This window comes from Phyllobates terribilis, unplaced genomic scaffold, assembly GCF_046119375.1.
Source record: "Phyllobates terribilis strain yellow unplaced genomic scaffold, ASM4611937v1 Scaffold_1__5_contigs__length_1240528914, whole genome shotgun sequence".
Lineage (NCBI taxonomy): Eukaryota > Metazoa > Chordata > Amphibia > Anura > Dendrobatidae > Phyllobates > Phyllobates terribilis.
In genome coordinates, this window is record NW_027362761.1 from 235733821 (window position 1) to 235748992 (window position 15172).

Here is a 15172-nt window from a genome sequence, read left to right on the forward strand (position 1 = left end):
AAGCAAGTTGATGACTACTGGATGCTGAAGCCACCTTCTTTTGCTTGTGGAAAGAGACATTTCCATTTGGGCCATTCGTGCTGTCTACGTCACCACTATTGTTAAACAAAATTATGAAGCAGGTCATTTTGATGTTGGAACCCAAATATTCTACAATTTAGAATATATATAGATATTTTTTATAGAAAACATTTGCTTATCTCTAATTAGTTTATCATGACAGTTTATGTTGTTATATGATATTTTCTTTCTAGTTAATCTCTGCAGTTGTTAAGCTAGGTCTACATCTGCGTTGGAGGTTCTGGTAGGAGCCTCTGTTGCAGATTACGTCATAAAAGCTGGAAATGACGGACGCTAATGAAGAACCGACTGACCACATTATAGTCAATTATCATTATAGCCCATCTGGAGCCAATGTTGTCCATCATGTGACGGGGTCTACACTGCCATTATTACTGATTTTTCTGTTTATTTAACCCCTTAATAACATCTGACGTACTAATACGCGTCTGTGCCCTGGGACTTAAGAGCCAGACCCGTATTAGTACGTCATCGCGATCGCGCCCGCACACAGGCTGTGCGGGCGCGATCGCCGCCGGGTGTCAGCTGATTGTCACAGCTGACACCCGGTACTATGTGCAGGGAGCGGTCACGCACCGCTCCCAGCACATTAACCCCCGCGATGCTGCGATCGAAGTCGATCGAAGTCGATCGCGGCATTGCGGGGGCAAGGGGAGGTGATCGGCGATACTCACCTCCTCTTCCGGCTTCCAGCGCAGTCTGCAAAGGCTTCCCGGGTGTTGCCATGACGACCCGATGTCGTCATGACAACATCCGGGTCACCAGAGAGCAGGAAGATTGCTTGGACATGCGCAGTGCATCTCCAAGCAATCTTCACACTGTGCACTTCTGACAGCCTTCATGGCATAGGGATGGTGCTCCATTCCTGTGCCATGCAGGCGATCAGAAAAAAAAAAGTGAAAGTCCCAGAGTGGGACAAAGTAATAAAGTGTATAAACTGTGTGAAAGTGGGAAAAAAAAAAAAAAAAAATGTGCAAAAATATTATAAAAAAATAAAAAAAATAATACACCAAAAATAAAAATATAATGTACCCATCAATAAATATTATTATAAAAAAAATAAAAAAAAAACAATAAAAGTACACATATTTGGTATCGCCGCGTCCGGAACAACCTGACCTATAAAACTGTCCCACTAGTTAACCCCTTCAGTGAACACGGTAAAAAAAAAAAAAAAAAAAAAACCAAGCAAAAAACAGTGCTTTATCACCATACCGCCAAACAAAAAGTGGAATAACACGCGATCAAAAAGACGCATATAAATAAAAATGATACCGCTGAAAACGTCATCTCGTCCCGCAAAAAACAAGCCACCATATAGCTCCATCAGCCGAAAAATAAAAAAGTTATAGCTCTCAGAATAAAGCGATACTAAAAAATATTTTTTTCTATAAAATAGCTTTTATTGTGTATAAGCGCCAAAACATAGAAAAATGATACAAATGTGGTACCGCTGTAAACGTACTGACCCGAAGAGTAAAGCTGCCTCATCAATTTTACCACACGCGGAACAGAATAAAAAAAAAAAAAAAAAACAATTCCTGAATTGTTGGTTTTTGTTTATTCTGCCTCCCAAAAATCGGAATAGAAAGCGATCAAAAAATGTCACGTGCCTGAAAATGGCACCAATAACAACGTCAAGTCATCCCGCAAAAAACAAGCCATCACATGACTGTCTGCCAAAATCTGGAAAAATTATAGCTCTCAAAATATGGCGATGCAAAAACTAGATTTTACAAAAAATGCGTCTTTTAGTGTGTGACAGCTGTCAGTCATAAAAACCCCATATGATTCTGGCATTGCTGTAATCACACCGACCCGAAGAATAAAGTCGTCTAATCACTTATACCGCACAAGGAACGGCGTCAAAAATAAACTCTTGAGTTAGGATTGGGCTAGGGTTAGGGCTGGGTTTGGGGCTAGGGTTGTGCTGGGGCTAGGGTTGTGCTGGGGCTAGGGTTGTGCTGGGGCTAGGGTTGTGCTGGGGCTAGGGTTGTGCTGGGGCTAGGGCTGGGGTTGGGATTTTTTTCAAAAGTAAGAAAAAAAGATGACGATATGGCGACTAGTGTTGAGAGCAAGTGCTCGCTACTTGAGTTTGCATCGGGTGCTCTGGTATGCATTTAGTATCGTGGGTATTTGAGTGACATGCTCGAGTCTCTGCCCCATATGCTTCGCGGCCAAAAAACTTTACGGGGATTGCCTGCCATGCACGAGCGATCCCCGCATGTTTTTTTTTGGGTGTCTAATAACCGTGAAACATGCGGAGCAGGGACTCGAGCATGTCACTCGAGCACACGCTGTACATGGTGCATACCTGAGTACCCGATGCAAACTCAAGTAGCGAGCACTTGCGCTCAAGAATAATGAAAACTTATTCAATATGATGACCTAATGTAAACAAATAATGTGCCGTACCTCTGGGTTCAAAATGTTCACTATACACCTTAATAAAATCTTTGAGGGGTATAGTTTCCAAAATGGGGACACTTGTGGGGGAGCTCCACTGTTTAGGCACATCACGGGCTCTCCAAACGCGACATGGTGTCCGCTAACAAATTGAATGGAAAATCGGCTCAAATTGTTAGCGGACGCCATGTTGCGTTTGGAGAGCCCCTGTGTGTCCAAACATTAGAGCTCCCCCACAAGTGACCCCATTTTGGAAACTAGACCCCCCAAGGCACCTATCTAGATGCATAGTGAGCACTTAGAACCCCCAGGTGCTTCACAAATTGATTCGTAAAAATGAAAAAGTGAAAATAAAACACTTTTTCATTTTTATGAATCAATTTGTGAAGCACCTGGGGTTCCAAGTGCTCACTATGAATCTAGATAGGTGCCTTGGGGGGTCTAGTTTCCAAAATGGGGTCACTTGTGGGGGAGCTCCAATGTTTGGGCACACAGGGACTCTCTAAATGCAACATGGTATCCGCTAACAAATTGAATGGAAAATCGGCTCAAATTGTTAGCGGACACCACATTGCGTTTGGAGAGCCCCTCTGTGCCCAAACTTTGGAGCTCCCCCACAAGTGACCCCATTTTGGAAACTAGACCCCCCAAGGCACCTTTCTAGATGCATAGTGAGCACTTGGAACCCCCAGGTGCTTCACAAATTGATTCGTAAAAATGAAAAAGTGAAAAAAAAAACACTTTTTCATTTTTATGAATCAATTTGTGAAGAACCTGGGGTTCCAAGTGCTCACTATGAATCTAGATAGGTGCCTTGGGGGGTCTAGTTTCCAAAATGGGGTCACTTGTGGGGGAGCTCCAATGTTTGGGCACACAGGGACTCTCCAAATGCAACATGATATCCGCTAACAAATTGTCGGCTCAAATTGTTAGCGGATATCATGTTGCATTTGGAGAGTCCCTGTGTGCCCAAACATTGGAGCTCCTCCACAAGTGACCCCATTTTGGAAACTAGACCCCCCAAGGCACCTATCTAGATGCATAGTGAGCACTTGGAACCCCTAGGTGCTTCACAAATTAATTCGTAAAAATGAAAAAGTGTTTTTTTTTTCACTTTTTCATTATTACGAATCAATTTGTGAAGCACCTGGGGGTTCCAAGTGCTCACTATGCATCTAGAAAGGTGCCTTGGGGGGTCTAGTTTCCAAAATGGGGTCACTTGTGGGGGAGCTCCAAAGTTTGGGCACAGAGGGGCTCTCCAAACGCAATGTGGCGTCCGCTAACAATTTGAGCCGATTTTCCATTCAATTTGTTAGCGGATACCATGTTGCATTTAGAGAGTCCCTGTGTGCCCAAACACTGGAGCTCCCCCACAAGTGACCCCATTTTGGAAACTAGACCCCCCAAGGCACCTATCTAGATGCATAGTGAGCACTTGGAACCCCTAGGTGCTTCACAAATTGATTCGTAAAAATGAAAAAGTGTTTTTTTTTTCACTTTTTCATTATTACGAATCAATTTGTGAAGCACCTGGGGGTTCCAAGTGCTCACTATGCATCTAGAAAGGTGCCTTGGGGGGTCTAGTTTCCAAAATGGGGTCACTTGTGGGGGAGCTCCAAAGTTTGGGCACAGAGAAGCTCTCCAAACGCAATGTGGTGTCCGCTAACAATTTGAGCCGATTTTCCATTCAATTTGTTAGCGGATACCATGTTGCATTTAGAGAGTCCCTGTGTGCCCAAACATTGGAGCTCTCCCACAAGTGACCCCATTTTGGAAACTAGACCCCCCAAGGCACCTATCTAGATGCATAGTGAGCAGTTGGAACCCCCAGGTGCTTCACAAATTGATTCATAAAAATGAAAAAGTGTTTTTTTTTTTCACTTTTTCATTGTTACGAATCAATTTGTGAAGCACCTGGGGGTTCCAAGTGCTCACTATGCATCTAGATAGGTGCCTTGGGGGGTCTAGTTTCCAAAATGGGGTCACTTGTGGGGGAGCTCCAATGTTTGGGCACACAGCAGCTCTCCAAACGCAACATGGTGTCGCTAACAATTTGAGCCAATTTTGCGTTAAATTTGTTAGCGGACACCATGTTGCATTTAGAGAGCCGCTGTGTGCCCAAATATTGGAGCTCCCCCACAAGTGACCCCATTTTGGAAACTAGACCCCCCAAGGCACCTATCTAGATGCATTGTGAGCACTTGGAACACTCAGGTGCTTCACAAATTGATTCATAAAAATGAAAAAGTGTTTTTTTTTTTCACTTTTTCATTGTTACGAATCAATTTGTGAAGCACCTGGGGGTTCCAAGTGCTCACTATGCATCTAGAAAGGTGCCTTGGGGGGTCTAGTTTCCAAAATGGGGTCACTTGTGGGGGAGCTCCAAAGTTTGGGCACACATGGGCTCTCCAAACACAACATGGCGTCCGCTAATTATTCAAGCAAATTTTACAATCAAAAAGTCAAATAGCGCTCCTTCCCTTCCGAGCCCTGCCGTGCGCCCAAACAGTATTTTTTCCCCAAATATTGGGTATCTGCGTGCCCAGGGGAAATTGCACAACAAATTTTGGGGTCCATTTTTTCTTGTTACCCCTGTGAAAATAAAAAAAATTGGGTCTAAATTAACATTTTTGTGAAAAAAGTTAAATGTTCATTTTTTTCTTCCACATTCAAAAAATTCCTGTGAAGCACCTGAAGGGTTAATAAAGTTCCTGAATGTGGTTTTGAGCACCTTGAGGGGTGCAGTTTTTAGAATGGTGTCACTTTTGGGTATTTTCTGTCATAAAGACCCCTCAAAGTGACTTCAAATGTGATGTGGTCCCTAAAAAAATGGTTTTGTAAATTTTGTTGGAAAAATGAGAAATCGCTGGTCAACTTTTAACCCTTATAGCTCCCTAACAAAAAAAATTTTGGTTCCAAAATTGTGCTGATGTAAAGTAGACATGTGGGAAATGTTATTTATTAACTCTTTTGTGTGACATATCGCTCTGATTTCAGGGCTTAAAAATTCAAATTTTGAAAATTGCAAAATTTTCAAAATTTTCGCCAAATTTTCGTTTTTTTCACAAATAAACGCAAGTGATATCGAAGAAATTTTTCCACAATCATGAAGTACAATATGTCACGAAAAAACAATCTCAGAATCAGGGGGATCCGTTGAAGCGTTCGAGAGTAATTACCTCATAAAGTGACAGTGGTCAGAATTGTAAAAATTGGCCTGGTCATTAACGTGCAAACCACCCGCGGGGCTTAAGGGGTTAATGGAACAAAAAAATGGATATATGAGTGCTGATGTAAACCCTTATAATGCATCTTATAATATTATAGATTTTTCTAACCTGCTTTACTTTAATCTCTGTCTTTAGGGCTGGCTACAACAATATGGTTATTTGCCTCCAGGAGACCTTCGAACTCACACATTACGCTCTCCACAGTCTATGAATGAAGCAATTGCTGCTATGCAAAGGTTCTATGGGTTGACTGTGACTGGCAAGTTGGACAGTGACACAGAAAGGTATTGGAACTGACAGTGCTTGAGTATTTTAAAGCTCTAGGGGGGTACTGCTTCTCCTTGTAGTGTACTGAGACTTATATGCCAGTTAAAGTATTCTGGGAAAAGGTATGCAAAATATCTCTATAGGTGAGAGGAAGGAAAACTAGCTTTCTAGTGCTACCTATTGAAGGTAGCTTCTTTATAAGACCCTTAAAGGGAATCTGTCACGTCCTAGCTACTATGTACACTGCCCCCATAGCGTTGTTAGTTATACAATGCGCATCACTAACAAGCTTTTTTTTTATTAAAATTGGTGCAACTATAATGATTTTATAACCTTTGATATACTTAGATCCTACCTGCTCGTTCAGTCAAAGGGGTGTGATCCTCATATTCAGTCACTGCTGGCACCGCCCATGTATTTGAATATTGCTCCCGGCAAGCGCTATTATTGTGGGGCGCATGCGCATTTGTCTATGTCAGGCTGCTGACAGTGAGGTGGTGTGATTATCAGCTTCACTGCGCACGCGCTATGTAGATTGATTGCACAGCCTCACTGTGCACGCGCTTGGAATAGAGCGTCAAAGCGCATGCGCAGTGAAGCTGAAAACTACACAACTTCACTGCGCACGCGCGAGAAACATAGCGCGTGCGCAGTGAAGCTGGTAATCACACAGCCTCACTGTCAGCGGCCTGGGATGGACAAATGCGCATGCCCCACAAAAATAGCGCTTGCCCGAAGTAATATTCAAATACATGGGCGGCGCCAGCAGTGACTGAATGCGGCGCCCTCCCATGACTGAATATGAGAATCACACGCCTATGACTGAACGAGCAGGTAGGATCTAAGTATATTAAACATTATAAAATCATTATAGTTGCACCAATTTTAATGAAAAAAGCTTGTTAGTGATGCACATTGCATCACTAACAACGCTATGGGGGCAGTGTAGATAGTAGATAGGACATGACAGGTTCCCTTTAAATAAATCTTGTCTCATGACTTAGGAGTTTCAGTCATTCCAAAGTCTTCTATAAAAATAAAAGACAGCCCTGCACAGATAACTGTTTTGGGGTTCCTGCCCCTCATCAGTGCAGTGTTGGGTACTGGGCTTTGATTGAGATCTAGTGAGGTTTGTTTGTGGTGACCACTATGTTGACAGAAGGAGACTTCTAAGTTAGGCAATGCTCCTTGTTGCACAATTAAAGAGGTATTTCCACAATTAAAAGTTATGCCATATCTATAGGAGAAGAAAGCTAGTGAAAGGAAGAAGAACGCAAAAAGGAAGTCAGATAGACACGGAGAAGAAAAGAAAAGAATGAACCAGGATTAGGATGATGTCACAGAATACAAAAACTGTTCATTTTTCAACAGGCAAAATCACAGATTTACTGTCTATTGAAGTCTCTTGCCACTCGTGTTAGCTTGTGGCATCCATTCTTACCTGTTACTTCCCCAAATATACAAATACATCAATGTAGCTTTCGCATGTTCTCACAGCAATAATTTACTAATCAGAATTTAATTTTCAGAGCAATGAAGAAGCCACGTTGTGGTGTGCCAGATAAATTTGGTGCTGAAATTAAAGCGAATGTAAGGAGAAAAAGATACGCTATTCAGGGTCTGAAATGGCCACATCGGGACATCACTTTCTGGTATGTGCCAAAAATTACCGTATTTGTCTACAATTGCTGTAGTTGCTGTCCTGGTTTTTAACAGTGTACAACTGTTTACTCCTAGCATACAAAACTATACTCCAAAAGTGGGTGAATATGAGACATATGAGGCTATCCGAAGAGCTTTTGCAGTATGGCAGGGTGTAACCCCACTGCGTTTCCGTGAGGTCCGATATGTGGATATACAGGATGGTCATGCCAAGCATGCTGACATAATGCTTTTCTTTGCTGAGGGATTCCATGGAGATAGCACACCTTTTGATGGAGAAGGTGGCTTTTTGGCACATGCATACTTTCCTGGGCAAGGCATTGGTGGAGATACACACTTTGATTCTGCGGAGCCGTGGACATCCAGGAATGATGATCTAGATGGTAAGAGAAACACCAACGATTATAGTGACGTCTTTAGATGTGTACACTTAATCTAATTTTATGAAGAAGGACATTTGGGCTGTCAAGAGATTAGAATATATAAATCAGCAAGAAAAATGTAGAAAAAAGATCAAGATTTAAGGTACTTAAAATCAATTAATGAGTCATTCTTGTGTTCTTTTTTATAATAGGGAATGACTTGTTTCTTGTGGCTGTCCATGAACTAGGCCATGCATTGGGTCTAGAACATTCTGCTGATCCATCAGCCATTATGGCTCCATTCTATCAATGGATGGACACTCAGAACTTTCAGCTTCCAGATGATGACCGAAGGGGTATCCAGGAGATCTATGGAAGCGGTAAGAGTCTGATGGACGAGCATGAAAGCTTGTTTGATGACAATAAAGGCGTATGCTAAATGTAAAGTATTAAAATATATCCTTTAAAAAAAATTTGAGGTGTTAAGTACCTAAATGAGAAGGAATGTTTTTACATTTCATGTCATAATTGTAATACAATATTATGCTGCATACCAGAAAAGAATAACATCATGACTAAGAGACCCTTCTCGTAATATAATTATTTTCAATGTTTCTGAATGTTGCTAAATCTTAAAACATTTTCTTAGGCCATGGACGACCACCAACACGTGCACCTCGTCCCACAACGACACCTAGACTGAATAATCCTGATGATCCCAATGTGCCTTATGGACCAGATATTTGTCAAGGCAATTTTGACACTATAGCTGTGTTGAGGGGAGAAATGTTTGTCTTTAAGGTCAGTTGGTATTAATAGTATTTATTTTCATGGATGTAAAATCTTCAGTAGTCTACCAATCTCTGTGTGCTTAATTCTTTAATCAAGGAGCCCTTTCTTCTTGCTTACTAAGTTATATCATTGTAGGAACGCTGGTTCTGGCGTTTACAAAACAATCGAGTAATGGATGGCTACCCACTTCCGATTGGACAATTCTGGCGTGGACTTCCAAGTTCTATCAACTCAGTATATGAAAGAAAAGATGAGAGATTTGTCTTTTTCAAGGGTAATTATTGAAAGGCCAGCTTTATTCTTTTATGCATTAAAAATGGAATCAATATATATATATTTTTTTTTCAAAAAAGTTCTCATTGTCAAATCTAGATCATTTAATATACTTTGGGATGATTTTAACTCTTGTGTATTTCTGTGTATATTTAGGGGATAAGTATTGGGTGTTTAATGAAGCCATGCTTGAGCCTGGATATCCCAAGTCATTGAAGGAGATGGGTAGAGGATTACCGAGTGACAGGATTGATGCTGCACTCTACTGGATGAATAACGGAATGACCTACTTCTTCAGAGGAAACAAGTAAATGATGATATACATAAATCACTCAAATCATTAAAATATGCTCATTATTCACACACTTTTTTTTAATTCAGGTATTACAGATTCAATGAGGAGATGAGAGAAGTAGATGCGGATTACCCAAAACCAATCAAAGTGTGGGAAGGAATCCCTGACTCTGTTAAAGCGGCATTCAACGGAAAACATGGAGGTACGGGAAATATAACAACAAAATTGTTTGTATTTGCATAGTGGGTTTGGGTTTTTCAAGAGAGAGAAAGCCAAACTTCTTCATGACTCCTCTGGCAGCACTTATCTCTAAAGGAACCAAACATCAGGCTGGTGGGCTGGTTAATGGATGTCAGCCATTGCTGGTGGGAGCGTTAACTCTAAGGGTTGTGCATTTCTACTGTTATGGCTTGACAAAGGCCTGTCTGTTTGCCGGGGTTGGATTGTTGCGGTCTCCCTGTAATTGTGATGAAGTAAGACACTAGAAGATTTTTTTTTTTGATTATGGATGCTGTTGCTCTTTTTTTTCTACATGGATATCAGCAGACCGCTCTTCTTTGTCAGTAGACAGTTGGGATGGCCCCATGCACTTTAGATCCTCTTCTAGTGTATGGCCAGATTAAGAGCTGAATACCTATCACTAGAAAATGTAACAACTGTTAAAATCAACAGTAAACTACATTTTTCTGAAATATGCAGTCACAAATCAGAAGAAGCATTATTTGAAATTAGTTTTCTCAAAATATCGGATAAATCATTGACATTTGAGGTTTCAAATGGTAGTGTGCTAACCAAGTAAGAGAGCTCATCTAGCCTCCTGAAAGGTCATAAAACATTTTTATGATTATGCTGATTTTAATTCATAAAACAATGACAGATGGTCTTGAAATGATGTATATTTCTTCCTGGAATCTCATTATAGATTAAATGTTCCAACTGTGTTTTAAGTATTGCAATCTTGCAGACAACAACCTATTGGGATGACGTAAGATTGCACAGAAGAACGTTCCCACCTAGAACATTTATTCACAGGTTGGGGTCTTGTGTCTGCCAGTCAGTCTGTTAGGAGACACAGACCACCGGGTCTCTAATATAGTATAATAGAGAATATGTGTGCAAATGTGGCCTCTACTTTATCCATTTCTTTGCCATCTATAGAATATTGATTTTTGTGTGGTGAAAATAACATTTGGAGTATTTCATTGTTTTAAACATCTTACTTTCTTCTGTTTTTCAGAATTTACTTACTTCTATAAGGGTAATAAGTATTGGAAGTTTAATAACAAGCAGCTAAAGACAGAATCAGGATACCCGAAGTCTATCCTACAGGACTTCATGGGCTGCAGTGTTGTCCACCAACCCGATGATACTGATAAGGAAGTGGTGATCATTGAAGTTGATGAAGTCAATGGAGGAGTGAGCACTGCAGCTGTTGTAGTTCCTGTCCTCCTCTTGCTCTGTGTCTTGTTCCTTGGACTGGCTGTCTTGATCTTCAGGCAGTATGGCACCCCCAAGAGGCTTCTATATTGGCAACGCTCCTTGCTGGACAAAGTGTGAGACCTCATGGATCTGGACCCTGCCCCCCATGACAATCTCTCCTGCCCTCCCACACGCCCCTCACACACAGATATCATGGGGAGCACTATCCGTCTCCTGGGAAGGGAGAGAATCCATTTACACCATCTATGCCACTTTTATTTGGTGGACATTGCTATGTTTAACCCCTTCACTGCCAAATTGGAGCTATGTCTTCCATAACGGTTATTGCAGGGGTACATATATTAGATTTCTTCGGCTATTGGTCAGGCAGTGCTCTTGGTACAGCCACCACTTGCAAAATTCAGAGCAGAGATGGACGCCCTCCAAAGGTCAGAAAACGCACATAAATATATGTTTCTGACTAATTGTCTTTTTTTTACCCTTTCAGACCCCACCACCACCCATTTATAGATACATAGGTCTATAATACAAGGGATGCCTTGTTTTTGGATGGGTACAGGAAAGTACAATGCGAGTGGGGGAGAGCCACCTGTCTGACCATGTGAGATTATGTCTACATGCCAAGAGATTGTGGCTTCGGTGTCATAAACCCATAGCACAATTCGATTTATGAATATCTAAATGATGGACATTAGACTATATTCTTTAGTCGGAACATTTTGTCACAGCTGTGTTGTGACCTATAGATCTCCTCTTAACAGACTTTAATCATGATAAACTAATAGTAACACTTGGGACCAAAGTATTGCCATAAACCTAACTGTGTGTGATGAGGACGTAGATTTTTAGCCTTGTTGAATATAAAGTACTGTCTATGATATGTGACCTAGAGAAAGTGGGAAGAATTGAGCAAGTTGTGCAGAGCAGGAATCTCTGAAGAGAAAGGAAGGGACAAGTGTAAGGTCAGTATCAGTAAGCTCCCAAACTGCCCTGAAAAGTGCCCTGGATCTCCCCATCCATTGTGTTTTTACTAGGCCTTCTCTGCCCTCCACCACCCCCTGTATTCTGTTGAATATTATACAGAAATGTTTAACTCTCAGGGTTATCTGCTGGTATTTTGTACCAGATATTAGTTACTGTTTTACAGGACCTGGCCGATATCGCATTGCTGCTTTTCTGTGATGGAAGGGGTAATCACTGCTCTGAAATGCCTTTGCAGGTATCTGGCAGAGACCGACCTTGGCCTGTCTCCCATGTCTCCATCCTAGATGGGGGTTAATGCCTGCTCGCAGGTCTCTGACTGTGGAGTAAATCATGGTTCTGAACACGCCTGTAGCTGGAAAGGGAGAAAATCATTGCTCTGCAAGTGTTGTAGGCAGGGAAGGGGTTAATCACAGCTCTGCAAGGGGGGGGTACAGGCTGTGTCAGGTAAAGAAGGGCGGATCACATGGTACGATCAGGGGGTTGGGGAGGGGGTCACATTTGCTTGTTTCCTGTTTTTCTCTGTATCTTTATATTTTGATTATTATTATAATAATTATTATTTGATAATGAGGCAGCTCCTGCAGGTCAGGCCGCTTTGCATTTCCCACTTGTCCACCGCCAGAGGGGTCAGTGGATCAATAAACACTAGATCAGGTCTAGATTATGCTCCACTCATCCCTCCTGCAATGAGCTGGCGACTCCCTCACCCCTCCTCCTCCTCCTCTCAAGCATAGACAATGGGGGTCAGAGCTTGCACAGTATTTGGGGGTTGGAGAGCAGCGCATGCCCTTTCTAACCTAACTCCAAGTGCCTTATATCATTGAGTAACCTCAATTACTGCCCTATATGGTGCTGAAATGCGTATCACTTTATGGTTTACCCTACTTTATGGAGGGGATTGGGGACCCACCTTATCAGTCAAATTAAAGCTTCTTTCATGTGGACAAAGTTTGTGGTTTTTATGTTTTTTTTTTTTACCGTCTTTTATAAAATTACCTAAAACCTATTTGTTATGAACCAGTGGTTTTGTAACACTAGAAATATAAAAATACAAAAAAAAGTGACTACCCGTATTCATTTTTCTGTGTGTATTGATTTTGTAGGTTTCCTATGATTTCAAGCAAGCAGTGATTCTATATAGTGACATTATTACAGTGACGCATTGTCTCTGTCAGGGCTGTGGAGTCGGTAAGCCAAACCTCCGACTCCAACTCCGACTCCTCAATTTCCATGACACCGACTCCAACTCCGACTGCACGACTCCGACTCCCTCATACATGGCTCATCAATCTGTAGCACAGATTCATCCCAGCTAAAAGTCTAGACCCTTAGATCAGGAATAGGACAGACGTTTATAGGACATTTCAGAACTTTCCCAAATTCTTATGAAAAAATATTCCCCACAAACTGCATTGAACTACTGTACCCAATTAATTATATATTTTAGGAGTTGGAGTCGGTCCATTTTATACCGACTCCGACTCCAACTCCGACTCCACCAAAATGGACACCGACTTCACGACTCCGACTCTACAGGCCTGGTCTCTGCGCCATCACCGTTCTCTGCAGACAGGGAATCATCCTTCACATTTTTTCAGTAACTCAGTGCATGGTAAAGTCTTGTAATTACAGCAGCCTCTGCGATGTTTGAAGCAATCAATCTTTTAAAGGGAAGCGATCATCAGAAAATGACCTATTGTTTAAATGCAACATGTATTTATTTATTTATTTTTTTTAAAAAGTTTAGACAATGATTTTCGCTGAAGGCCCCCATGGCTGCCATCTTAGTCTTCCAGCGAAGCTTAGCCTGTGGCTGAGCTTCATATGAGAATGTCATTTTAAGCATCTACTGCAATACAAAAGTATGGCAATATATAGAAAGAGCGATCAAACGATTCCACATTCAGGTCCCCTAACGTGACGAAAAACAAAATAAAAAAAAAAAAAGTTTTAAAAAGTATATTGTATGGTAAAATTAATGATGGCATTCAAAACTACATCTCATCCTGAAAAAAAACCCTCATATGGGTATGTTGATGAAAAAATAAAAAAGTAGTGTAATAAAAAACAAGTGTAAAAACAAAAAAAATGCCCAGGATATATTCTGCTGTTCAAAGCAAACTTAATTGGGATCCATGACTAATTATAAAAATTATGGATAAAACAATCCCAAAAAAGTTACCATCTTCCCTTTGTTGTCAATCATCCTAAGATACAAAGTTTTCTTTTGTTGTATGATAAACTGGATAACATAGCCTTAGATATAGTTTGGTCTTTCAGTCAAAACTAAACTTAGCACTGTACAGTCATGGCCAAAAGTATTGAGAATGAGACAAATAGTAATTTTTCCAAAGTTTACTGCTTCATTTTTTGTAATGGCAATTTGCATATACTCCTGAATGTCAAAGAGTGATCAGCTTAACAGCAATTACTGTACTTGAAAAGTCAATATTTGCCCAGAAAATGAACTTTAACCCCCAAAACACATTTCAACATCATTGCAGTCCTGCCTTAAAAGGAGCAGCTAACATCGTTTTAGTGATTGATCCATTAACACAGGTGTGGGTGTTGATGAGGACAGGGCTGGCGATCAATCAGTCATGATTAAGTAAGAATGACATCACTGGACACTTTAAAAGGAGGCTGGTTCTTGGTATCATTGTTTCTCTTCAGTTAACCATGGTTATCTCTAAAGAAACACGTGCAGCCATCATTGCACTGCACAAAAATGGCCTAACAGGGAAGAGTATCGCAGCTACAAAGATTGCACCTCAGTCAACAATCTATCGCATCATCAAGAACTTCAAGGAGAGAGCTTCCATTGTCAAAAAGGCTCCAGGGCGCCCAAGAAAGACCAGCAAGCGCCAGGACCGTATCTTAAAACTGTTTCAGCTGCGGGATCGGACTACCAGCAGTGCCGAGCTTGCTCAGGAATGGCAACAGGCTGGTGTGAGTGCTTCTGCACGCACTGTGAGGCGGAGACTCTTTGAGCAAGGGCTGGTTTCAAGGAGGGCAGCAAAGAAGCCACTTCTCTCCAGAAAAAACATCAGGGACCGACTGATATTCTGCAAAAGGTACAGGGAGTGGACTGCTGAGGACTGGGGCAAAGTCATTTTCTCTGATGAATCCCCTTTTCGATTGTTTGGGACATCTGGAAAACAGCTTATTCGGAGAAGAAGAGGTGAGCGCTACCACCAGTCTTGTCTCATGCCAACTGTAAAGCATCCTGAAACCATTCATGTGTGGGGTTGCTTCTCAGTCAAGGGAATCGGCTCACTCACAGTCTTGCCTAAAAACACAGCTATGAATAAAGAATGGTACCAGAATGTCCTCCAAGAGCAACTTCTCCCAACCGTCCAAGAGCAGTTTGGCGCCCAACA

The 15172-nt window shown here is 41.5% G+C and overlaps 1 protein-coding gene across 1 annotated transcript in view; it reads left to right on the plus strand.

Annotated features, from left to right (window-relative positions):
* MMP14 (matrix metallopeptidase 14) overlaps nucleotides 1-12865 on the plus strand; it is a 35408-nt gene extending 22543 nt beyond the window's left edge. Inside the window, exons 2-10 of the mRNA XM_073671086.1 lie at nucleotides 5853-6001; nucleotides 7514-7636; nucleotides 7722-8029; nucleotides 8221-8388; nucleotides 8658-8809; nucleotides 8936-9074; nucleotides 9230-9380; nucleotides 9455-9570; nucleotides 10606-12865. Coding sequence (XP_073527187.1) covers nucleotides 5853-6001; nucleotides 7514-7636; nucleotides 7722-8029; nucleotides 8221-8388; nucleotides 8658-8809; nucleotides 8936-9074; nucleotides 9230-9380; nucleotides 9455-9570; nucleotides 10606-10925 — 1626 coding nt within the window. The 3' untranslated portion in view covers nucleotides 10926-12865. The remainder of the gene's footprint in view (nucleotides 1-5852; nucleotides 6002-7513; nucleotides 7637-7721; nucleotides 8030-8220; nucleotides 8389-8657; nucleotides 8810-8935; nucleotides 9075-9229; nucleotides 9381-9454; nucleotides 9571-10605) is intronic.
* Nucleotides 12866-15172: the final 2307 nt, after the last annotated feature.